The 17060-nt window shown below is 32.4% G+C and overlaps 1 protein-coding gene across 1 annotated transcript in view; it reads right to left on the bottom strand.

The window, feature by feature from the left end:
• The window catches only part of LOC128192799 (uncharacterized), a 41759-nt gene that overhangs the window by 12239 nt on the left and 12460 nt on the right, over positions 1-17060 (bottom strand). The window contains 5 exon segments of the mRNA XM_052865782.1: positions 692-2331; positions 8400-8424; positions 8632-8917; positions 11625-11853; positions 12724-12766. Of these exon segments, the coding sequence (XP_052721742.1) occupies positions 692-2331; positions 8400-8424; positions 8632-8917; positions 11625-11853; positions 12724-12766 (2223 nt within the window).

The following is a 17060-nucleotide window of genomic DNA, read 5'->3' as shown; positions in this document are numbered from 1 at the left end:
GTCAATATTTTTTAGATATTGACCGGCTAGGAATAATATCTAGAGAACATTCACTCTATTTCAAATATTCGCCTCTGATTTGTTGATTCGTAAACGGTGACGTAAATAATTCTTCGCGACTCCAAAACAAGGTGACGTCATAAAAGACAGTCAGTCAAGGCAAGTAAACAACGAACGCGCAATGCGACGGTTTGCTATAATAACGGATATAAGGATTTGCGAATTAGGCCTTACTGTGAAGTAAAATCAGGTAGAAAAAATCAGGTAGAACACCTGTCTGATAATTCTTCCGGTCGGTGGAATGTCACAAGTGACCGTTTGATGCTGAGGATATTTTGGAAATGAACTTTGCACAAAAATTGAATTCGTGAATTCTTTGTTGAGCTGAGAAAATTACGGCGATCTGTTTTCAATTAATTTCTTAAATTTTGGTTTGTTTCTTCATATAACAAAACAAAGGTTGACTGGGGTTGAGGGCAATATTGATTATATTAGCCCCCGAGGGACGAAATATTGCCCGACGCTTCGCTTCGCGTCGGGCAATATTTCGTCCCTCGGGGGCTAATATAATCAATATTGCCCTCAACCCCAGTCAATATTTGTATAATATATATATATATATATATATATATATATATATATATATATATATATATATATATATATATATATATATATATATATATATTACCTTGTATCTAGGCTTTTCCAGTATTTTTCAAAAAAGTCAAACTTTGTCAGGAACGTCTGATTCTTCAATTGAGCTTTTAATAAATGACAGTATAAGTCAATTGTTGCAATTTGAAGATTTTCTACATTTGCATGTATTTTGAGTATACTACTGTTAGGATATTGTAAAACATGCGACCTAAATCTTCTTTCGAAATGCTCCCTGTTAGTTTCAAAGAAACAATTTTTAGGCAAAGAATCATATTCTTCAAAATATGATATCAACTTTGCTTCTGTAAATGTACCATGCACTGTTCTAAGTAATACTTCATAAGCATTTTCCAATGTTTCTTTTGCACTCTCACACCATATATTGTGGAAATTCGTCAACACGAATTTGATGAAATTTCTTGGTATTTTAAGTAAAGGCATTTTCAACACTGCATCTAGTAGCAATATTTGTTGGTCAATCGTTTGAAACAACATATTCTCTTTACAGAGGTCCTCTAGATCCTTCCAAATATTGAATCGAAAATTCTCTGAGTTTTTAATTTGAGATACTATTTCCATTTCACAGTGGGAAAGCAATGCGATCCTTGAATCACCCTCTGCTTTTGAGATGATATCACTTATTGCTCTTAAGTCTGAAGATTTGACTTTTCTTGTCATTATCTTTTCAATATGTGCTAAGACGTGCTTTTGTGTATTTTCTGAGAGTTCTTTCTTTTCTGCTGGAGCACTGAATTCTTTTAAAATCATAAATCCTTCTAAAACTTCTCTTTCTGGTATACAATCAAATATCAGAGAAACCAAATCATGCAGCATTTTGCTTTCTCCATCTTGATTTAAAATAAATGTTAAAGCTCTTTGTAGGCATGATTTGGATTCGCTGCAATTATGAACAGGAAAAGAAGATCTCGAAAGCAGAACTTTGTGTAATGCTGGTATATCCAGTAGAGACTTTGTATCATTTATAAAATGCAGAGGTGAACGTTTTGTTGAACTAGAAGCTTCATAAATCTGAAATATTTCCCAAACAAACTTGATACAAATATCTTTTGAATCTTGGCCAATCTGTTTAACCGTTGCCCAGATCTTCATTGCAGTATTCATATCCTTGAACAATTTACTGGTAACATGCTTTGTTTGAGTGCAATGTAAAAGAAGAAAACATATGCGTTCGGTGATTTGTTCATTCAAGATATTTATAAATGCTCCATCCCAGTGAAGACATTTAAGTGAGTTTCTTGACATGAGACTGTCAGTCTCGAGAAATGAAGTTTGAATTTTATATGTGGGCTCTTGAAGAATTTCTTTAATATGCGCAGCAATACCCCTGTCTTTGTCTGTCTCTTTAAAGGGATCATTAGTTAGGGAAAGTATATCTCTTTGAATATTGCCCCAACAAATTTTTCTTTGTTCCCGATCCACTACTTCACCAACCCTGCTAAAAAAGTGTAAAACTGTTTTCTCGATGTGTAGTTTGTAGTTGTACAAAATTTCACCCTTTGGCTCTGGAAAGACAATTGACGTCTTCCACATTTTGCCTTTTTTTTCCATATCCGACGAATATGTCATTTTGGACAATAAAGATAGCTCGATCGATTTTATGTCTTTGGCCAAATCTTCGGGAACATATAAGCAGAACGTTATTTCAGTACCCTGTAAATTGAGAGAATTTAACATAAATTCTTAATTTGTAACATAAACCCATAATTGATATAGCGCCCCCCTTAGTAAAAGCTACATAATACTGTATATCCGGTAATTTTAGCGATGATCTAATTTTCGCTTTTTTTTTCCTTTCAATTTTACATCACAAAATATTCAATACGCAGAAATTATATCCGGTATTGTTTGCTATAACAAACTTTTTAAATCGCAAAAAATGACTAACGCAATTAAAAAAAGTTACACATTTCCCCATATTCGCAAATTTTGTGACACGCGAAAACCCCTCGGATAAACGGTATCCGGGACCCAAAAGTAAACCCTGTTTTAGAACTAGTGGACATATCTTGCAATATAGTCAGCATTTTCCATTGTACTGTCATTCAGGTGTATTTCAACTATTAAGTCATCAAAATTTTATTCTGTGTTCACACAATAAGCAGAACTGTACCTCTAGAAGAAAAGTTGAAAGATCATTGAGATGTGGTTCTGTTCATGCAAAAAAATGCAATATACTGTCGATAAAGCACACTAACATTCATTATATTTCTTACTCTTTTAACACAACTGGTAGGAACTACCTAAAAATACCATCAATTTGTTAGAGAGTAGAAAAATTAAAGCTAATAATTCATCTCAGCTTTAACCTAGAATTTAACATCCTGTATAATACAAGATAAGGTTTTACCGATTTCTAATTTTTTTTAAGTTACATCTTCCATTTTACGTACACGTTATCAAATTAAAGAAATGTTTGTATTTTGTATTTTTAAGAACAATAAAATTAAAATTAATTTCAAATCAAATCTAAAAATCAGTGCAAATATGAAACATATCTATATTTCATCTGTTTAAAATCGGACTGAAGACTGCGTAGCACGCTATAATAGTTAGCGCACAGACAGACGCCAGACACAAAAAGTGCTCAGAAAAGCTCACTTGAGCTTTCAGCTTAGTAAGCTAAAAATAGAGAATGAAAAAAAATGACTTTTAAGCTCCTTTTCTTGTACGGGTGTAAAGGTAAAATTAATTCATTTATAATGAAGATACATGTTGTCATCAACATAATATTTTTTTAAACGACTTAGTAAACACTCTTGCCGTCACGCCCCTTCATCAATGTTTTTTCTTTTACTATTTTTCTTGCACATATGCGCTAAACGTGAAATGTTTATAAAGTATCCATTTCTCCTTATATTAATAACCTTTGTACTCAATATATACCATTGGACAATTTGTCGCAATTGACCCAATGTTTTCTTTTATATACAGACCCTGAAACGTACTACACCAAAACAGCGTGCGACTTTCGTGCGAGAAACGTTTCGTGTAAACCGTTTAGCGTTTCGTGTAAACCGTTTAGCGTTTCGTGTGAATCGTGAAGCGTTTCGGGCAAAGCGTGCAGCGTTTCGGGCAAAGCGTGTAAATCGTTTCGGGCAAAGCGTGCGAGAACCGTGTGAAACGTTCATCAGATTTCATTCGGAACTCTCTGACAATTTAATTGTTTCAAAATAGCGCTCGTGTTAAACATTACTTTAAACTGTTTGTGATTGGCAAAACTCCTTTAAGTTTGTAGATATTCACGTGAACAAAATCTATAAGAAATGATATATACTTATCTTTTCATAAAATTGAATTAATTTTTAACAAACAAAAGAAAAGGAGTATTGAAAGAAGACTAGTTACTGACACTATTCGGCTGTGTACAACAAGTACACAAAACTTCGGACATCGGGTAAGACCTGCACCTGGCTGAACCTGTCAATCAAACTCTGTGTATTCGTTTTCATTGGATGGTCACGCGTCTCTTTTTTTGTCAATAGCCAATAGAAATTTAATGACTTCAAGGTAGTCGGAATCAGTATTTGATGATACACACAATTTTAATGATAGATTATTGAACATTAATTTGAACAAAATTAAATGTAAACCAGGCACGTAGCATCAGTGGGTGACCAGGGTGGCCTGCCCCCCCCCCCCCCCCGCACTTTTTCTCGCAGCAACACATTTTTTAAAATTTACATATAAAAAATTGAATTACCATGGAGTTGCCCCCCCCCCCCGCACTTTTTTCGGAGGATGTAAAAAATTAATATGAAAATAAGGAAATTAGGATTGAAATTAAAGATATATACTACGCCAGCCCCCCCCCCCCCCCCCCCCCCCCCGGATTAGGATTGTGAAGATTTTGAAAAAGTCCTAATTTCCCTTTTTTTTTTTTTTTTTTTTTGCTTGGCAAGATTTTTTGGATGAGTCTGCCCCCCCTCCCCCCACTCTCAAAAACGATGCTACGTGCCTGTAAACATAGAAAGAAAATATACTGTTATTTTCTATGAAATGCGGGAAGTAAACTCTTCTGAATCTCGATTAAAAATATTTCTACAAGTTATTATTCTAATTACACGTATTTAAACACTGAAAACGGAAAACAACAAGTAATTAACACACTGAAATATTCCTAAAATATACAAATGCAATTAATTATTATGGGAATCTATATGCATGGTACATGTACTTAATTCAAATAGATTATGATAGATATATTGTACGCCGTTATGCGGTGCGCCGGTTATGGATACGAATATTGAGACAAAAATCTTAATTATTCTTTATTTTTTGTTCTTTCCGAAATCCAAAATAGTAATGACAACTTTCTGTATTGATTTACAGATAGTATTTTTACATCGTATTCTCTGAAACCAATAAAAATATTAATGTGAGAAGAAAAAACGAATCCCGCCGAATACTGAAAAACCGATTTCAGTTTGTAATAATACGGATTTTATTTTTGGTATTGAATACTGTGTTACGGTAACTTTTTTCTCTGGAATTTTTATTATTTACGGGACTAATAAGAATCATGGATATTTCTTTTGAGCAATAAATTTATTTATAGAAGTAATATTTTTGGCTAATTCTGTGAATAAATAATGTTTAGCTTTAAATATAAGTACCAAATGAATTTAATTAATCAATTCAATACTAATGTACATGTACATATATGTTTCTAATATCAGTATTTCTATTATTTCCTGTTTTCTTAAAATTAATTCTTACTAACAGAGTCAGGGTAAAAATTCGAGAGTACCCGAATCGATCCGGATAAAAGCGTGTCCAAAGCGTGTGAAAAGCGAGCAAATCGAGTTAATACAAAAAATTTAAGTATAAATAAAATGGAAAAAATTGATGCGATTTTAGTTTTGATCGAAATAATTCATTTTCCAGAACGGGGTGCCCAGGAACGCGGTTTTAATAAATTACACAATGTCGGAAAGTGTAGAGCGATATACTTTGAAAATGACAACTTGGTATTAAAAAATTACCCTCCCCAATATATTTTTCAAAACAAACTTTTATCTGAACTTCACATTTTGGACAGGGATAAAAATATTGGTGAAATTTGACCTAAATAATAATATTTAGACATATGACGTCCTAAATACCCACTCACTGGTTAAAAAAATCATTGTTATCATTTTCCACTCAGCTGCAAAAAAAAAGAATTATGGCCATGTTAATGTATATATTGTCTAATTCAGTTTCAATGTTTCATCCCTTTTCTAGGTATACAGCTGTGCAGTGCGTTATTTTTAATTTCAATTTTAAAGAATAGGTAAAAGAAAACTATAAAGAGAAAAATTCAGATACAATTATACGAAAATAAAGATGATTCAATATTATTGCATTATGTCAATCATTTGTTGAGAGTTAATTCCCGCGCTCGCACGGGTTATCATCTAGTTATTTTTTTTAAAACACCTTTTTCACCGTTCATGGTATAGAAATTACAACAGCTCTATTCGTTTGAATTGTTAATGCAAATATGAGTAAACCAACATCTAATCTTTTAATTCTATTTTATTTCAAATGAACTGATAATGCATGAATACATTTGTATCTTTTATATGATAACAAACCTGAATGGAATCAAATGGTAATCCACATGTTTAGGCAGCCATTAATTTTTTTTGAATTTTTTGTACGCCGAACCTGATTTTTTTCCCGAAATGTTTTTCCACACAATTTTTTTTCAAAAGTTTATAGGGGAGGGCCTTTTTTAGAGGGACGGGCGGGGTGAGAATTTAAACATTAATTTTATGTGGCCTGAAGTACATGTATCGTAATATAGAAAGTAAACTGAAAATAAAATTTAAATAAAATTAAGTAAAAAAAAACGTCCATAACTCGTACTGCTCTGACGACTGGAAAACCTTTTTTTTCAATCACTATACATTGTGAGAACAAGAACCCAACATTTTACTTTGTATGGCCTAAAATAAAAAAGTGGAACGGAAATCGATATGGTTTATGTAAAGACTGAAACTAGAGGTGTCATCGGTCAATTTTTAGTACTCGGTTACTTGGACGTTTTTCCGATCGAGTACCCGGGTACTCGGTAAAAGTGTAAATAAATATGAACAAGTAAATTGATAACTCTAAAACTTTGGTCACTTTTGTAGAAATAAAACCACATTATCTAATGGGAGGTTTCCTCGTAAGTGTGTTTCTGTTGTAAGAATTATGAGCACTTCGTATTTCCAGACCTTTGAAGTCAGTGGCGGCATTTTAGGTCTGTTCAATTTCTCTACTGTGTGGTATCTAATTTATATAATAGACTATATCAACGATGTTCAGTGAAAACAAACCATTAAAGTAAGCCAAAAATAAAGGGTTTGTTCCCGTTTTGCACACATTTGAAAATTAGGTATCGAAAAAATGTGTGCGAAACGGGAATTTGACCAGGTGAGATAATTGCTTAATTGCTATAGTCTATATCATAATTCCTGCGAGGGCAATTGACAATAAAATAAATAAAACATATCTACTCGCAATTGAAATTTACATGTATTTTATGTTACAATATAACTTGCATAAAAGCATATTTACATAATAATTGACATTCATATTCATAAATTTGATTTCAAACATCAATTTGATTTCAAACATCAATTTGGTCATGAACAATTTCATCATTATTTTAAACAAGAACGATTATTGCAAAAATGTTGAATATGTAGCGCCTTTGTTTAACTTACTGCCGATAGGAAGTACATGTACATGCTAAAAGTTTGAAGGGAATATCTTAATATTTTATTATTGCTTTTGCTGACATAAATGGAAGAAATGTGTCTAGTGAAAACGCTGCTAAATATTTTTCATTTATGTTGTGTTATATCTTGAATAATCGAAGAAAATGGACAAACTGTATGATGATAAATAGGCAATTTTATATGCATGCTTCAAAAACTGTAAATATTATTTCACAAAACCTATCAAATGTATTCATAATTCATGCATTTTCATGCATTTTCAACCTTTTTCAGTTTGAGGTATATCGCATCAATATTAAATTATTATTTTTGTCAGATTTTTTATGTATTTAACCTCCGATTTGAAAAACTAGAAAGTGACCCGCCATATACTAAAGCGGTGATGTCATAAGAACTACTGTCAAGGTCGCTGCTTCAAACATTGGAATATTTTCTGATAAAAATCTGTTTTCTTTCATAATATTAAATTTATGGCCTTATACTGAGCGCTAGTGACACCAAATAAAGGTAGAAGACAGACAAAGGTGAGAAAAGCTAGGTAACAAGTGCTTGGTCACGATAATTACTATATAAACACTGCCACAGGCGATAACGGTCATTTAGCATATTCAGAGGGGTAAGAAATCCTAATTAATGTATGTACAACTGCAATGGACATTTTAAGTTTTAAAACCGATGTTTTAATGCATTAAATAAACTTAGAAATATTAAAAAATATACACCCGAGTACCGATTTAAGTATTCGATACTCGGGCGTTCGATCGAGTACCCGGTTAACCGGGTACTCGTTGACATCCCTAACTGAAACCAATACCGGCCCTATATGTCAATTCTTGTGCTATATACATATGTTCCTTTTGTAAATAATTGGCATTTAATTGAAGAAACCCCAACAAATAATTGAACGCATATATCGTATAATTGTTTTTCATCCCCAAATTTTGACGTTGTCACTATCTTGTACATACATGCATTATAAGCCTAATAAAATTCATAAATCTTACAAACCTCTCTAGCAGCTTGCATTGGAATTCTGAAAAAAGTCAACCGAATTTTTGACAGTTTTAAGATTACAATTTACGATGCATTTGTGTGATATCTATTGTGGTCAGTGTTTATTGGATCGTGTATCTTGCATGTAGCACAAAATTTCTTATTGCCATTAAGACTATGCATCCATATTTATGAGTCATAATGAATTTAAAGATATGTTTTATGTGATGAATATTGTTCATCTTACCTTGAAACATATTTTCCCTTTTTAACAGTTAAATTGCTAAGTCTATGCTTATCGAAGCATCTTTTGACAATGGTACTTAAAACATCCATATTTGGACTACGGGATAAATCATTCTGAGCAAATCTGATCTCCAAAGACGTCTCTGTCACAGTGATACAATCATAACGTACATCTTGCATTTTCTCTATTTTTAACAAGTTATTTAAATCATTATGAAGTGCAGCTTTACATCTGGTTTCTTCTTCAGCTGTCAGCTTATGTTTTTCTTTGTATAACAATTCCCATTCTGTCAATAAAAACAGAACCATTAAAGAAAATAAAAACTGCATCTGTGAGTTGTTAATAATATAGATATCCAGACGTTCCTGAACCGTTATATTTTATAGAATTTAACACTCGCTGTCCATTCAGTTATGCGTGTACTTCGTGTGTTCAACGTTCGCTCACTTTTACTGAAGTTTAAACACTTTCCCTTAACATAACGCTCGCCCTTACTGTTCACATTAGCATTTAAAATAATTCAATTACAGTTCATTCAACAAACGCTTACCGTTAACGTTTTTAGGGTCTTATATTTCCAACAGGACCGATGGAGCATTAAACGTGCTTGCTATTATAAAATTTTGAGCCGATGACAACACTTCCGGTTTGAGATTTTTAAGATTTTGTGAATTTTAAGGACCATTTTGTCCATGTAACTCTTCCGAAAGTAATGGTTATGAAAACGTGAAACTTTCAAGATTATGTAGATGGATGCCAGTAGACGATCCTCTATATTTGACATTGTGGAAAATGCGCAAGGCGCCGAAGATCGCCTGAGGTCGAAAATTTGCACTAAAGAGCTTTCATTTGATATTAAAAAATAAGGGCTGGCCCCTCAAATTACGGGCCAAAAGGGCTTTAAAGTCTTTTTGCAATAACTCTTTACTGAACAATAATTTGTTATCAATTATAGAAGCGAAAGTGTTCATTGTACAGCTATTTATCTATACAGTACCATGCGTAAGTCATATGTTACGTAATTAGGGGTTTCAAGGAGCCAGCAGTCCAAAATTTTCATCATTTATATCTAGAAAAGGAGAAAGATTTGTAGAACAAATAATGTTCTCAACAATATGTTACCTAAAATTTTGTTGGTGGCCCCAGTAAGGAGTTTAAGAGTCAGCCCTTAAAACACATCTGTTCAGATATCTTTAGAACGGTCAACAATTCCTGAACACTTGTTGTTTATATTTACGAGACCTATTATTTGACATCAATAAAAAAGGACTGGCACCTCAAATGAGGGACCAAGAGGGCTCTAAAGTCTTTTTATAATAACTATTTATCAAAAATAATTTGTTAATAATTATATGAGCAAAAATGTTCATTGTACAGTTGTTTATGTATACAGTACTTTACCTAAGTCATATGTTACGTAATTAGGGGTATTAAGTGGCCAGAAGACCAAAACTCTGATCAATAATATCTAGAAAAGGAAAAATATTTTGAAAGGCATAGAAGAATAAAAGTTGCGCAAAATAATGTTTTTAACAATATGATACCTAAACATTTCTTCTTGGTGGCCCCGGTAAGGAGTTTGAAGGTCGGCCCGTAAATTACAGATGTTCAGATTTCTCGAGAAGGTTAAGAATTCGTTAACACTTGTTAAAACAAAATATGTTTATATTTGCAAGACCTTTCATTTGATATCAAGAAAAAGGGGCTGGCCTCTCAAATTAGGGTCCGGGATGGCTACAAACTCTTTGTATAATAATTTTTTTAGCGATAATTTGTTATTATTCATAGAACAAAAAAAGCTTCTGAAACTTAATTTAAAATCGGACGATGCATTACAGAGATATCGGGATTTAAAATTGATTTTTCCGGAAATTTTGATTCCACATTCCTGGTACAGAAAATAGTGTTATGTTCAAAGTGAAATTAACTCGTACCTAAAATAATTCGATAATTGTTAAATCTTACTTAAACACGTTAGGATTTGTATTTGCTAAGTCGTCTTATAAATCGATACAATTTTTGTCAATTCGTACCTAGAATCATTCGGATTTGTTAATTCGTGCCAAGAATAAATTCGATTTTTTCTTTTTGTTTTCATTACTTTTGTTTATTCGTATTCTGCTTCTTAGAGGAACCTCTAGCTTTACTTCCAACATTAACGGAAGACCTACTCGTTGCTTTGCTCTAGTTCTTTATATATTTTTTTTTCTGAGAGCGTAAAGATAAATCTTGTATAAAGGGTAGATAAATGTAATAACACTTTATAGTATCCATTATTGATTTAGTATCAACTAATGATATTTAGCCTCTCTTGCAACCTCTTCTATGCCCCAGTATTGGGGACCCAGTATTAGCCCAGGTGTCACAGTTTTAACAATTTAGAATCTACACTGTCTTATAATACTTGTCTAGTTATATAACAAATAGTAGCATAGTTCTTGAGAAGATTATTAAATATTTTCACTATGTATTTCTATGTTAAACGTTGAAACCCTCCTTGTGTCTAGTATTTGCCTGGCGCAACCCTCTTGTCACTATCTCGCAATTATCTTCCTATTTAAAAGGGTTTCGCCCTTTATTTAAGAACTTAGAATCCTGTTCACATAAGGATGCTTTGCACCAAGTTTGTTAGATTTAGCCCAATGGTTCTAGAGAAGAAGTCAAAAATGTAAAATGTTTACAGCCAGACCGGACGGCCGGAAGACGGACAACAAGAGATCAGAGAAGACTCATATATATATATATATATATATATATATATATATATATATATATATATATATATATATATATATATATATATATATATATATACATAAGTGGTTAAGACATTGATAATTGATATCTACCTATAGTGAAATATTGATTTTTCAAATCTTGCAATTTAAGCACTCCAGGATTGTCCACATCTGTGCCTTTAGAAGGTTGTGTTCCAAATCCGTCCTGTGGTGTAATAGAAGACACGCCGCCCGTTACGTCTGATTTTTTGGTACCATGCGGTGGTTGACCGTCACTCATTCTATCTCTATCTACATGTGAAGTAAAGTGTGATGAAGCATTTGTGGGATTTTTCTGATCTGTGATTGTTGATACTCCAGCTGTAGCACAAAAGTTTGCTTCGCTTTTTGATGAATCAGTGGAAGCCAGTCCTTCTCCATGTGAAGAAAAGAATGGATATGAGGTTTGAGAGTTGTCCAGATTTACACCCACTTCTGAGCATGGCTACAAATGCAAGAATCATAAACCATATGTGATACATCACACTAAAATGAAAAAGAAATCAAAGCTGAAAACGAGCCAATTTTAAGGTTTGATGAAATTAAACATTTGCACATATAATTATCATCTATATCTTAAAATCGATATAAAAATCAAAGAAACAATTTTTGAAAACGTAATAACAGCCCTTTAGATTAATTCGATAAAAATATAAACTGCAGTCTTAGTGTTCCAAAGAACAATAAAATAAATGTTGTCTATAGTTATTTCATAATGGTTTTTAATCATTTAAATTTATGGCCTTATACTGAGCGCTAGTGATGATAAGTATTTGAACAAAAAGTAAATCTTGCTTGTATCAGGACGCGCATGCAATTTAATGTTGAATAACCTATCATCACAAAATGGCTGATCGAAACGACATTTTGTTTTATTAAAACGATTTTATCGACAGCAACATGTCAATTCTACCATAACCGAATGGATAAAGTGTCGGGCTGTAATCCGTACATTGCGAGTTCAAATCCTGCAGGGGCTTTTGTTGTTACTTAATTGAATTTTTTAGATATTCATCTTTTATACCCAAACTGCAAATTTTTCGCTTCTTTGACATATGTACAGTTTATTTATCATTATATCTTTTATATTCAAATAATTTACTGTCAATTTGAGTGACTTGTTCCAGGTATGTTATTCCACCCAAACCGGCAATATTCGAACTCCTTAAAAGCATGGCCAACTTACATTCCTTTTAGTTAATAATGCTTTCAGCCAAGTTTGGTTGAATATAGTCCAGTGGTTCTTAAGATTCAAAATTGTTAAACATTAACGACATAGACAGCATTTGTTTAAAGAAAAAATGAGTTAGTGAGAATTATTACATACGTTATTTGTTGCAACTTCTCTTTCCCCAGCACTGCAAAAAAAAAATATATATATATATATATATATATATATATATATATATATATATATATATATATATATATATACATATACACACCCACACTCCTTGGCATAATATAGAGGCTGTCTACACCTCTTTTTCCGTCGAGAACGTAACTGCTTCCAAAGTGTCCAACACTTGACTTGCAGAGAGCACTCACAGACAAAGGTTTCAAAGAGACATACACAGGATATAACCACGTAGTCAATCTCTCTCTAACACACTTGGAAGAGCCTTATATAAATAAACCGCTCTAAACAAAAAATGGGTGTTTAGTTTCATCCATGCCATATTTTAAATAAATAATACTGCCCGTATAATCTAACTTTTTATATACAATGATTTTTATGGTAAAGAAGATCAAATAATATACTAATGATTGGAGATAATTAACAAGCATTTAATTATGTAAATCAATACAACTAAGGGAGGTAACTCTATCAACAAAAATGCGTGCCTCGCTACAAGTACATGCCTAAACTATCTTCTTTTTAAAATATGAAATAAAATTTATCATTTATAGCGTATATTTTGACAAAATTAAGTTTTTTCTAATTTCAGCAAGGGCAGATAAGTCTAAAGTGAAAAAATTGTGGACTTCTGAAATGTTTTAAGTGATGTGACATTTCACTTTCATTGTTATCTAACAATACATATTTAGCTAGTTTAAAATGATTCGAAATTGTTCAGAATCCATTCATACCAAACATACAAAACAATAGTAATCCTAACGGTTACATAATGAAATAATGGACAGAAACAAGACATGGAAGAAAAGATTTTTATCCGGAAAAACGTAATTACAGACAGTAGTAATATAAAGAAACACACGGAATGTGAGAAATGTGAGAAAATTGAGAAAACATAAACTGTACATTTAAGTAAAGCGATGTGCATATAATATTAACAAACGTTTCTGACATAAAACTGGTTTCAAATGAGAAAAAAAATTACCGAATGATGACTATAACAACAGCGGTGGAATTAGAGAGGAGTTACAGGAATTGATCCCCCCTTTTGAATAAAGAAAAAGAAAAGACATCAAATTAATGGGGAGAGAGAAAGAGAGAAAAAGTGGGAACAGGAAGGATAGTTTATTTAGTTAATTTTTTGGAAACAATTGATATAACAAGCAGCTTGGTCAATCAGACACAAAAAATTTAATAAAAATCTATGTCCACATTTAAAAAAAAAGTTTGTTGAAGTGCAATATCTAATAACAAATTGATTTGATAGGAGGATTGTATCATATGAACTATGATTTTCACTAAATGTACGAAGATTGAAAGCACGGTACTTTTCGCAGCAATAGGGGTTTCCTGTGAATACTTCTTTTCATCATCGGTCTTCAATAGCAGCATTTAAGAAGCTGAGTTTCTTCTTAGATATTTTATGCAAGAATTTTATTTTAAGGTTGAAAATGTCAGTATCACAATATTTTGACAAGTAATTCATCTTTTTGTTTTTACAATAACAAAAGCTCTGTTCTTCGATAAAGCATTCTAGTAACCAGATTATTCTCGACTCCTATTCTAATAAAAGCCTGAAATAATAGCAATATAACATCAAAGAATTATCATTAGTTTGTAGGTGGCATATGGCACTTTGAGAATTCAATGTTAATGAGCATTATATCATTACCGTTTTGTTGTGCAATATTTGAATATTCTTAAGATAAAAATTGATAAAACACCATTTGCCTTAGACCTAATAGATGAAGTTGACTATGTAACACAATTGCAATTTTGTCAGGAAACACGACGTTTGAATTAAAAATTCTTAATAGAGATAGTCAATGTATAATAACCATATTTTGTACCTAATGAATAAATGACTGAATATTTTTAACCATGGTAGCATTCTGCACTTATTATCATTTCATGTTAAATCAAATTGAAAATACTCTAGAAAAGAAATTTTAAAAATCTAAAATATTGTCCCATTAATTGCACGCTGAATTTTGCATGTACTCGTACAGATCTGTTTGGGAAAATATGCATAAATTCTCTTTTAATTAAAATTTGAAAGAAAACGAATCATTTTTTACATGATTTATACAGAATATAACTCTTCCAAAAATGTTTAAGATGCAAAATGGCAGGTTTCTTAATTGATATCAGTAATGTGGATTTGGTTCATTTCATTGTGATTCTTATCTAGCTAGCTATCACAGATATTTTTTTTAATTCGTATCACACTTTTAAATCTTAAAAATGTCGGAGCTTTCGAGAGTCTCTCCTGGACCCCAATTAGGGCTTCACCCTGAACATACTTGGGGTCTCTAGGCGGCCCCAATCCCTCTGCCTCTCAAAAAAACATCCCCACATGCGTTAATGTAATACCAACAGGTTATTTTCTTCATATACCCCCCTCCATTTGAAAAATTACCTGAAAATGCCTGAAAATGGATAACAATTGTTTGAAAAATGAAAGAAAAAGTGAGCACGCTCCCCTATAACTTGACAATGTTACACATAGAAAATGGCAGAGTATGCATTAATAAACAAGAAATGTTTGTGAAACACTTATGCCCCCCCTCCCTTGGAAACATCCACAAAGAAAATGAACGTAAACTTCAAATAACTGGAATTTGTCTAACTCCAAGGGCCATAACTCTGTCGAAAATTGCTCTATCATACCAAAAATCAAACTTGACCTAGATATTATCATGATAAACCTGTATACCAAATTTCATTTCAATGTTTTCATCCTCTGCAAAGAAAATGAGCGGAAACTGCAAAAAACTTGAATTTTTCTACGTCCAAGGGCCATAACTCTGTCGAAAATTGCTCGATCGTACCTAATATCGAACTTGACCTAGATATTATCATAATAAACCTGTATACCAAATTTCATTTTAATATGTTCATCCTCTGCGAAGAAAATGAACGGAAACTCTTGGTGGATCGACCGACAGACCGACAGACCGACCGACTGACCGACCGACCGACCGACCGACAGCAGCAAAGCAATATGCCCTCCCTTCTTCGAAGGGGGGCATTACATAATGATTTCATTTGAAAACGAGCATAACTCCCAAAAAATCACATCAAAATCTGCAAATATGCACTTCTATACTTGTGTCTCTATATTTGTGTCTTTAACAAAAACAAAATTTTAAAGTCAAAAGTGCCAAAATTTTCAAAAAAGAAATATTAGAATCAGAATTTCCTGGTTAAATATGCACGTCTACATATTGTGTCTTAAATACCTTCAAGGTTTCTTGAAATTTCATCAATCGGTGTAAGAGGATTGTGTTTACAAAATGTTTATTACTATATTCAAGAGATGCTCAAAAGGGCCCCAATTACCAGAAAAATACAGGAATCGCAATTTCCTAGTAATATGCACATCTACACAATGTGTCACAAATACAATTTTTTTTTTGAAATCCCGTAAAGAGGTTTAATAAAGGTCGTGCTTCCAAACTGTTCATATCTATATTCAATATACAGCAAACATTTCTGAAAGTTCTAAAGGTCTGAAATTGCCCCCCCCCCCCCCCCCCTGAAAAAAAAATGAAATAAAGTAATCAAAATTTCCTGGTAATATGCACATCTACACAGTATGTCGGAAATAACTACAAAGTTTACTGAAAAATCTCTGCAGCGGTTGAAAAGTAGTTGCGCTTACAAAAACACCACGACTGACTGACACATTCACTGACTGAATGATCGATGCTGGACAGGTAAAAAATTTACACCTCACAACTTGTTGCGTGGGGTATTGGCCTATTGGTTCTAGAGAAGAAATAAAAAATGTGAATATTCCATTCTACTTTCAAAGTTTAAAAATATCAGGATCCCATCTTGGTTAAAGTTTTCACAATATTCAAAATATATTCCAAATGAAACGGGCATTCATACATATATCGGCCCTTTACATAAGCTGTTTGCTCATTACAAATTTGTTTTGAAATAACGGTTTGTAATCTACGAGCAAAAATTAATGTTATCATTTTTGTAGTCTGTATTGGTAAGACTAATTGGTCGGTAACATTTCAAATCATTTTCTCTTCCTTTTTATGTTTAAGGGCAATAACTGCAAGTTTCGGAGAAAAATTCCCTTTATCATGTTATAAAATATGGAAGATAATTGATGCCAAAAATATTGATAAAATAATCGGGTATACCATCGATGCCCCAGTAACGGTCTCTTTACAATCATTCATTGACGGAAATGCATCACACTTATTTCTATCAGTTTCAGATAGTTTATTTACTTTATAATTTTTTAAATATAAGTCGATGTCTTCATTTGATAC

This window comes from Crassostrea angulata, chromosome 1, assembly GCF_025612915.1.
Source record: "Crassostrea angulata isolate pt1a10 chromosome 1, ASM2561291v2, whole genome shotgun sequence".
NCBI lineage: Eukaryota > Metazoa > Mollusca > Bivalvia > Ostreida > Ostreidae > Magallana > Magallana angulata.
This window is presented reverse-complemented; position numbering and strand designations above follow the sequence as displayed.